The sequence below is a fragment of the Galleria mellonella genome, unplaced genomic scaffold, assembly GCF_026898425.1.
Source record: "Galleria mellonella isolate WM207_F2 unplaced genomic scaffold, CSIRO_AGI_GalMel_v1 utg74, whole genome shotgun sequence".
Classification (NCBI taxonomy): domain Eukaryota; kingdom Metazoa; phylum Arthropoda; class Insecta; order Lepidoptera; family Pyralidae; genus Galleria; species Galleria mellonella.
The window spans coordinates 3,897,064-3,907,511 of NW_026442147.1; the positions used below are offsets into that span (position 1 = coordinate 3,897,064).

General features: G+C 30.8%; 1 protein-coding gene across 1 annotated transcript; it reads right to left on the reverse strand.

Moving 5' to 3' along the window:
* Nucleotides 1-6,164: 6,164 nt before the first annotated feature.
* On the reverse strand, nt 6,165-9,957 carry LOC128202067 (uncharacterized). The gene is made up of 4 exons (XM_052901018.1): nt 9,641-9,957; nt 8,740-8,816; nt 6,626-6,766; nt 6,165-6,361 (listed from the first exon to the last, which is right to left on the reverse strand). The coding sequence occupies exons 1-4, from the start codon at nt 9,738-9,740 to the stop codon at nt 6,242-6,244; spliced, it is 438 nt and encodes a 145-aa protein (XP_052756978.1). The 5' UTR covers nt 9,741-9,957; the 3' UTR covers nt 6,165-6,241.
* Nucleotides 9,958-10,448: the final 491 nt, after the last annotated feature.

A 10,448-nucleotide genomic window follows, 5' to 3' on the forward strand; every position in this document is an offset into this window, starting at 1 on the left:
TGTATTTTATCATTCCTTCTACAATTGTATGTAATTCCTTTTTCTTAGGTTTTCATTGTTTTGATGTCATATTAATTTCTATACGGATAACTAGATGTCGCTACAGTCATTTAGTAAAAAGTATACATTGAAAATATTTCTTTTTTTCTTTTATTTATAGCGGTGTTAAATACGAAGTTTATAATCAGTCTTTGTTTCATTGTAATGCTTTCTTTTAATCATAGGTATTTACCTATTTATTATCTTTGGAAATACTGGACCAAAATTAACAAATAACCTCCAAGTCATTCTCACTCTTTGCGTTAGGTCAAAATGACTACTTAAGTAGGTTGTGTACTAAGCTGTATAAGTTACTATAGTTTTTTTTTACTATCCCACGGGAACTTTAATCTTTCATAACTAAAAGTATCTAAGACCAGGACCAGCCATGCAATATTTCATTTAAATCGGTCCAACAGTTTTGGAGATTAGCCCGTACAAACAGACAAACAATCAAATAGATCATTTACCGACACTAAAGGGTAGATACTAGCGTTGAATAATCTTCCTTTTGGATTAGCTTGTAAGGTTAAGGTCGGATCTATATTATAGTGCTACTCTCGGTCTTATAAAATCTTAGTACGTTATACTAAATCTATGTATTAGCTACGTAAGAAACAACGTATATATTCACATTACAATTTAGTTTCATTCTGATCAATTTCGAACTGTTTGTCGGTTGGTACCCACTAGCTATATAAATTAATAATTAATATAAAAAAATTCAGCTTTATTCGTGTAAATCTAAGTATTCATATTATAGAATTAGTGTTACCTGCCTATTCGCTCTAATGACATAGAAAGACATTATTTTTTATCTATAAATATATGATTAATATATCGCAAACAGTTTACGTTCTCAGTACCTCGATAGAGCGATTTAGGAACTAAAATTACCATTATTAATTAGTTCTATCTTTTGCTACTTCATTGCAAATGGCGCTGTACGAAGTCATCCATATATTAAGGATAATATAATATTTGAATATTAGTTTTTTTACACTTTATCTTGGAGACGCATTGAGGCTGAAATTTTATATGAATTTTAGAACCGTTCATAAATCTTTTAAATGTTTAGAGAGGATTTTTTTATAGGGAGATTTTTTCTAATACTTAGAATAACAAGTCAAGTGGCGGCCTACTTGGTCGAAAGTAGTAACTGTCGCTCATAATACATATCATGTCGCTCATGAATAATACATAATAGAATACAATGTGATGTTCATGGTGCCTTTCAGACGATGCCATTCTTAAGGACTATACAGTTATGTTTCTGTCTCCACTATTTATTTTACTACCATGTTCCACCCTTCTAACCGCTGCTTGACAGCAGAAACTTGGATGGGGACAGAGGTACGCATACAACTTTGTTTCTCAAGTCTCTCTCTGATAAAGATTTTAGGAGAGCGTATAATACATAGCCCATGCAATTCATATCTTTTGTAATCAATTAAATAATTCTTACTAAATTCTTTTCTAATTAATAATTACCTACATGTAGGTATTTATAGTACATGTGTAGGTCTTGGATTATATAGATAGAGTATAATCTCAAAAACGGGTCAACTTTTTGTCAAATTAGCTGACTTGTTTTTTTATTAGTATTCTATATACTTACGCACATAATGTAGCTTGGCATATCTATATATAATTATTTAATAGAAAAATAACTTTTCGTATATTTAAGAGATGCAACAATTATAAAACAAACTAAAGGCTTATGTCGAAGTTTTTTTTATGGAGACATTATATATATATATATATATATATATATATATATATATATATATATATATATATATATATATATATATATATATATATATATATATATACCTTGAAAACATTACACTTCTTTTGTGCACAGTTTCCGTAGCATCGTTGTTACGGACTACAGTAACACGGGCGGTCACAAATATCTTATTAGGATTTAACATGATGTGAAAATATAAACTAAGTGAAACAATTTTGCACCCAAATCACTGTAAATTATAAATATTTATTCGTAATGATGAGAGAACCAAAAAATAGTGAACATAATTATGGAAGCATACAACAACCGCTACCCATGGCTGAGTCGGATAACATGGCGAATAATTGGCGTGACTGGAAGAAAACGTTCGAGTGGTATTTGATAGCATCAGAACGAAAGAGTTCTTCGGGTCGTGAAAAATGTGCATTATGCTTGCACACAATAGGAAAAAGTGGGCGAGAGATTTATAAGGAATTAGAATTTAAAGTTGATAAACAAAATCATTTTGAGAACCTTTACAAAATATTTGAAGATAGATGCGACCCACAAAAATACATAAATTTTGAACGACACATTTTCTTTGAAACCTATCAAGGTAACGTCAGATTCTAGAAATACCTAGCTGTTCTAAAAGTAAAAATTAAAAATTATAAGTTTGAAGAATTACGAAACAGTCTGATATTAACATTCGAGTCATCAAAAATGTACAATCGCGGGAAAGGATATTACGAAGGAAAGACTTGTGAAAGAAGTGGTATTATGGTGTCTGGCGGCTGAAGTAGCTATATAGCAGGCGCTGGTGGTGGGCGCGACGTCAGCACTGGTGGCATCGGCGTCGGTGCCGACTCCTTCCGCGCACGCAGATGTCGAGTCCGGTCCTAGATCACCTAGTTCCCGGTGGCACCAATAACGGCGGAGCGGCTGCGGCCCATCATACGCCGCAGCAACGTTAGTGTCGATATTGTGATTATGTGCATATAAATTGTTAAGAAGAGATCTTTGTCTAACGATAATAGTGCTCTTCTTTATCTGTGCGTTACCTAGCAACTTGTTTAGTTAATGTTCTCTCGAAATAAATATTACTTTCACTACAAATATACGTACTAATATTCTATCTTAAATCTATTACATTTCCTGTTCCCTTTAATGTCTTAAATTAAATGACCGTTGTTCACCGTATAATTATAATGTTTTAAGTGCAAAAAGAAATAGGGCATTTTGCTAAGCGTTTCAAATCTGGCTTTTATATGCGTGAATTACATAATTCGTGCACTGATATTAGTGATAGCAACGAGTTCATTATAAATGGAATTCAAGTTATTTTTGTTGACTGTAAGAATTGGTATGAAAGAGTGTTAGTAAACGGAATTCCAGTGCAGTTTAAGTTAGTGTTGCGAATCTATGTGTTATGTCTGTAAGTGGCTACACAGCGGCGGGATTTTGTAAACAATCCTTGCAGCGCACCGAAACAGTGCTCAGAGAGGTCAGTAAAAATGTTTTACCAGTATTAGGATTTTTTGTAGCAGATTTATTATATGATGATACAACAATCCGTCAAAAAATATTTGTCTTAAATGTCAAATGTGGCAATTTATTGTCTAGCGAGGCCTGTGTGAAACTTCATTTTTTAATTAGATTGAATGAAATTCAAATTTTTGAGTTTTAAGGGAGTAGGACAATTAATGGGTGAACATAAAATAATATTAGATGAAACGGTACCTCCGATAGTTAGAAATGCTAGAAAAATACTTATCACATGAAGCGTAGTCATTTTCAACTTCCTACTTTGGATTAAATAGCTGCGAATTTCGCAGGTGTAAAATACTTTTCTGTATTGGATACAAGTAAATCTTTTTGCATTGTGGTTTTTAGATGATCACAGTTAGAAACTTTGTACATTTGCTACACCCTCCCTTCGGACGATATAGGTTTCTGAGATTTCCGTTTGGCATTTCTAGTGCTAGGCGAAGTTTTTCATAATATCATGTACAAATTATTTTCAAGAAAGGGGGTAGAAATCTATATTGATGATGTTCTAATATAGGGTAAAACGCGAAAAATATACGATGAAAGACTGAAGCAGGTACTTTAGTATGCGGCAGATGAAGGAATCCGCTTCAATAGACAAAAGTGTATATTAGCCGCAAAACAAGTAAAGTTTCTTGGTCATATCTTTGATGAAAATGACATAAATAAAATTTCGATACCGAAAACTAAAAAGAAATTAGAAAGATTTTTAGACATGTCAAATTATGTAAGTTCGCATACCTAACTATGTAAAGTTAACGGAACTGTTAAGGAGCTTGCTAAATTATAAAGTTACCTTACCAACCCTGATAGGTAAGCTTTAAGTCTCGTCTGTCTGCCTAACGTAAATAATTCATTGTTTCCAGTAGGAAGCGTAGATGTCGCTCTAGTTAGGTATATAAATATAACACATACATTCAAGTTTTGCCTCTTATTAAATATTTAATAGTGCCAACTAAATGAATTTTAGAAAAATTTTTCTATAGTATAAGGAATAGATTGTATATTAATATTGTCATTCGACTATTGTTACCCTTTTGATTAATATTTTCTTAATTTGTAAATTTATTGTATTATTTACACATACAATAAAACTGTAGAGATTGAATGTCTGTACATAGAAAAAAAAAAAACGCTAAAAACCGACTCACCGGGCTGTTAGAAGTGAAATAGAACACATGTAGATTTCTATAAAATTTTTTGTTTCTCTGCCTGTTTGTCTGTTTATACGGACTAATCTACAATTTTTGTTAGACCGATTTAAATAAAATTTTGCATAGTGGTACCTTATATCCCCTGTCAAAATTTTAGATACTTTTAATGACGGAAAATTAAAGAGTTCCCGTAGGAGAGTTAAAAAACTTTAGTAACATATACACAGCTTAGTATACAACCTACTTTAGTAAAGTTATTTTGATCTAAAACAAAGAGTGAGAACGACACGCCAGTTGTAAATTTTGGTCCAGTATATTTATTGACCAGACAATAAATAGGTAGGTACATATATCGATATATATTAAACAGGAATAACAACTACCACGCGGAAAAAGTCGCTGATGCCCGCATTTAGTATCTTATGGTTATTTGACATTTATTAATTACTATTTGTTGAGAGCGCCACTATTTATAAATTGATTGTTTATATACTTTTATATATATTTTGTATTTGTACTTTACAAAGGGTTTATTTAGATTAACTTAATGATTTGTGCGGAGATACAATTATTATTTTGATTTAATTGTAACGTTGATACTAGATGGCGCTCTGTTCTAAAACACGCTATAATTTAATTCCTGAGAAGGCAGATTCTAGCATTGTAGATTTAAAATATTTAATACTTTAATAATTTTTTTACATCATAATTAATACTCATTCTCTTATATTGTTTTTCATTTCGGGAATTTTTTGGGCTCTTATAATACCGCTTTGCGTAACACATCACTATTTTTCTTTATTCCCATTCAAAATATAAATTATATAACTGATATAATGTATAATAATGTACCATAATTTATTTTTAAAATGTAATTATAATTTATATATCATAAAACTGTATTATATTGTATTGTGTAAAATATAAATAAATATTCTTACATCGCTTAAGGCAATTGAACAGACGCCAAACTTAGTACTATGATACATATGTTGATAAATTTAACACTGATTAATTAAAAGATTAAGATTCAATTATTGTTATTTTGATTTAATTGTAACGTTGATACTAGATGGCGCTCTGTTCTAAAACACGCTATAATTTAATTCCTTGGAAGGCAGGTTCTAGCATTGTAGATTTAAAATATTTAGTACTGTAATAATTTTTTTTACATTATAATTCATACTCATTCTCTTATGTTGTTTTTCATTTCGGGTATATTTTTGTGCTGTCTAATACCGCTTCGCGTACCCTATCACTATTTTTCTTTATTCCCATTCAAAATATAAATTATATAACTGATATAATGTAACATAATTTCTTATTTTTAAAATGTAATGATAATTTATATAACATAAAATTGTATTATATTGTATTGTGTAAAATATAAATAAATATTCTTACATCGCTTAAGGCAATAGAACAGATGCCAAACTTATTACTATGTTACATATGTTGATAAATTTAACACTGATTAATAACAAAGAAAAAAAAACTCAGTTAATTTTTAAAAAGAGCCATCTTTGTCAATCGGAAAACAGAAATATTTTTGTAAAGAAATTATGAAAGAAATATCAATTTGTAGCAAATAAAGGGTAATCAATTAAAGTTTAAGAAATAAAATTACATATTAATTTAAAAAAATATATGTATTAAAAACTAATTTACCATACAATTAATGTGTTGCGAGAATTCTAAAATAAAATCAATAATTATAATATGAAAAACACGAATCAAAAAAATAACTATTATTTTAAAAAAAAATATTTTACCGGCGCGAGAAAACAGCAGTCAATAATTTTCTTGTTATACGCGTATAAGAGGAAGACCAGTTTATATTTTCGAGCACTTCCAAAGGTAGTTTAGCGTGTCCATTGCCGATAGGTACCTGAAATATTTATTAGATACTATTAATAAATAACAAAGATTACAACATTGGAAGAATTAGATACATTTTATACGATACAACTCACAGAATGCGGCCGACAAAACTATCGTTTGCGTGTATTACCAATATTTAATACTGATAATTGACTATTAGTAAGTAAGAAGTAGATCTAGATATAGATTCCCTATTATTTATCATCTTATCATTGTCTCTGATTATTATATGCAAGACTTAAAATAATATAAATAAATTATTTCTTATTACCATTTTACCGCCAACTTTGTTAACATTTGAATTGCGTCGGATCCTTTTGTTCTCCTTATTTGTTGCACCTCGATTAAAGGTACTTAAATTACCACTGGACGATGGTTGGCAATTATATGCATTCAAATCTTCATTGTCAGACTAAACAAGAATTTTGTTCAAATTAATATTAGGTAAACAATAAAAAATGCCGTGTGGTTCTGGCTTAAAATGGACCACCCCAAATTTTTATCAAATTTATCAAATTTTTCATAATGTCTCCACTTTAGGAATAGAGCTCTTTATTATACTTGGTATGGTAACATTTTCGTAAAGAGTCGTGCTAGTTACATTGCTACTAAGGGAGAGGGTGCCAAGACGCGGTACTTAAGACTTAAAGATCAATAAAAAAAAGAAATACATAGTGCGACGATCATATTTATTTTTTAATTAACAACTAATTATTACTATTCTAATATTTGATGATATTAAGAACTTTTCACTTCAGAAAAAAAAAATCAATATTGAAAATGGTCCTGCCCCATGGTGGTTGTTAGATGAGGTATCCCCAGAGGTAAAATAGGGTGACGACAATTTCAGAGAGTAAGATGATTATTTGGACTGGCGGATAACGCAGACTTGGATTCGTCATTATCATCTATTCCTGCACAGTTATTAAGTTCAAGTATATTCCCTTCAATAGAAGTGGGATATACTTCACTACAATACAGACGTGGTGTGTCCTCCTCTTTCTAACTTTCATTTCCAAATGATGACATTTTTGGTCATTTTGCTGTTTCGCTATTCTTCCGTGATTTTTATTTTTAGTGTTTGTAATTTTTTTTTGTTTTTTTTTTTTTTGTTATTCATTCTCCTACTTGCCCATGTTTTTTAATTTTACTTTTCTTTTGGGTGCCGACTTCTAATTCCTATTTGTACGGAGACGACGTGATAATTGCTGATTTTCCGCGTTTTTTAGTGACACGAGAAGATTTTTTAGTAACTTTTGGTAAATTTTAACTAGTGTTAGTAGTAGTAAATATTGATAACTGAAGTTGTTCAAAATTTAATTTCTTATCCGTCATGTTTGAGCGATTTTTTTTTTCACTCTCTTTGGACAGGAAAAGCTCCTCTAAGCGTTGCACTACTTACATTCCACATTATAACTGATAATTAATAAATTTCAAATTTTGCAGTAAATTTTTAAGTAAATAAAAAAGCTTTAAGTAAATACTTATAGAACTAGCATTTACTTCAACCAAATATTAAATCGTTAGTATCAATTTCTTAATAATATTTCTAATACGAGCTGTCTGTTTGTTCAATATCCAAATATTCAGAGGGAACAGAAAACAATTAAAAATAAATAATTCCTTATTCACTGCATTATATTTTAAATATAAATGTGCATTTATTTTATATTTGCTGTTTCTCATAAGTTAGTTTTCCATAATGGAAGTCGGTTTATTCTTTGGAACATAATTATTACTAATGACATAATTATGACTTTTAATATCCCGGTTTGCTATTTTTTATCTCGGCCGCGGAACGAATTTGTGGGCATAGTAGTAAATATACTCGTAATATAAAAAATGCGCATGAGCAGTAAAGTTGTACTCACACTTATAGTATTTTGCTTTGTATTCTTTTCACTAGTAACAATGGACCCAAACTTAGTCATATTTATTTTGCGACTTTCCTTTTTAACTGTGTCTTTATTATATGACACCGTTGGTTTTATAATGACATTATCGGAGACACTGGGTCTGGGAATGGGCTCTGAGATCGGATGTAGAGACGGCTATTTATTTAAAGTATGCAAATATAATGTTACCTTAAAATCGTTTGTTATAATCAATTTCTTCATAAACTCAAATGAACAGTAATTTGTGAAAACTGGCATTATCATTATTTAAACACACAAGTGTTATTCCTCTGTACCCAGTAAACTTACGCCATATCCCACCCTTCAAACCGAAACACATCCATGCAAACACAACTGCTTCATGGTCGAAACACGAATGGGACAGAGGTACCCAAGCAATTGACTTTTGTACAAAGTCTCCCTATATAATAATGAAAATTTAACACCTTTAAGTTATATATCGTTTGGAATTAGTATTAAAAATACTCACGGTTGATGGTGGACTGGGTTGTTCTTCATGCGCGTCATCTGTTGTCACATTATTTGTAGGAACAGGCACTTCTTCGTCTAGAAGTAGCAATGATAACTCGTTAAATTTAAATTTTGTTTCAAATCACAAAGATAGCAAACGAGTATATAGACCGTCTAGTGGTAAACGGTTATCGTAATCTTATAATCTAAGCATAGTCTATAGACGCATGCAACACCAGATATGTAGGGGAAAGGGATTGTTAGTAATAAGATCTAATAGCTCCATTGCTAGCAATATACCCTCTTAGGTCGAGCTCTACGCGGTTCCCCCTGGAATCCATCATGATTAATTTTTGTCTAATTCATCATGGTGAACCATTTGACTTGCATTCATTCTCATGTTTCATCTTCTACTGGTGCCTCGTCGGTGTACACCGATAGCGCGGGCGGGGACTTACCATTCCATTTGCATCCATTAAAAAAAATCAGCAGTTATATATGTTACATGTACATTGTCAATTGTGTAGAAACTATTTAAAGACCCTTTAGAAAAACCAATCGCAATTGTTATAATGTACGTTATTAATAAATAAAAAAATAAATGAATTTTTAAAACTAAAATTTCATATCATATGTGCCTCTTTTTTTCGATTATAAAGGATAGTTTAAAAAATGAGAAATTCCACGATTTTATTCAAATCCATCCAAACATTTATATACAGTAGGATCCAGAACATAGACGGTTAGAAAACCGCCCTCTCATTAAATAATTAAATCCGTTAACGATACTAATTTAAAAAATTCAGAGGTTTCAATCTTAGGATCCTTGGACTGCAATCGAGTATTGCCCAACTGTGGTGTATTTTTGACGTTTATATTTGAAGTCGCATAAAAGATAACTATAAATAGCACTTTCTTACTTGTCACATTGATACGGTGCAGGGTCCACAAACTCAGAAGACCTTCTACAGTATCTCTGACACTGGACGGATAGTTTCTTAATAAATCTGGTAATGCCATCACTGTAAATTATAAAATGTTATTCAGTTATAAATTACTAGCGATCCGCCCCGGCTTCGCACGAGAAGTTAGATACAACTCATTAGTTGAACAAATTAATGTATTAGTGTAGACAAACTGCATTTAAATTAAAACACAAAACGAAAAGAAAAATGTTAATAAAATCACATGCATTGTTCTGTTGAATTACTTGAAATAATATTGTAATATTAAAATGTACATATGTACATGCCTTTAAGAAAAATATAATTCTCACACAAAATCACAACAAAATATCGTATGAATAATATAGGTACTGATTAATCGTTTACCAGTATGCTCGCCAAGGCTGGTTTGCATACTGACTACAACTCAATTTCTTCCTGTCCTGGTTTCATACCCACTCGTTACTGAAAAAAAAAAAATTGAAACTCTAAAGCAAAAAAACATAACCGTTATACCGTTAACCGTCCGTCTATCAAAATCCTTTTTCTTAGGAATAGGCGTGAAGGTATCAAGTTGAAATTAATATCATATGCTCAGGTTTGCAATCTCTTAAAGCAGTGAAATAATCCAACGTCTAAATCGACGCAATCAAAAGATATGGCCATTTATGTTCTATTTATATCGTATATTTTAACATTCGCACAAGAAATCAAAACCTATAAGGTACTTACGTTAGTTACGTTTCCGCTGTTTTCTTTTTTTTATTGCTTTACATTTTCACTT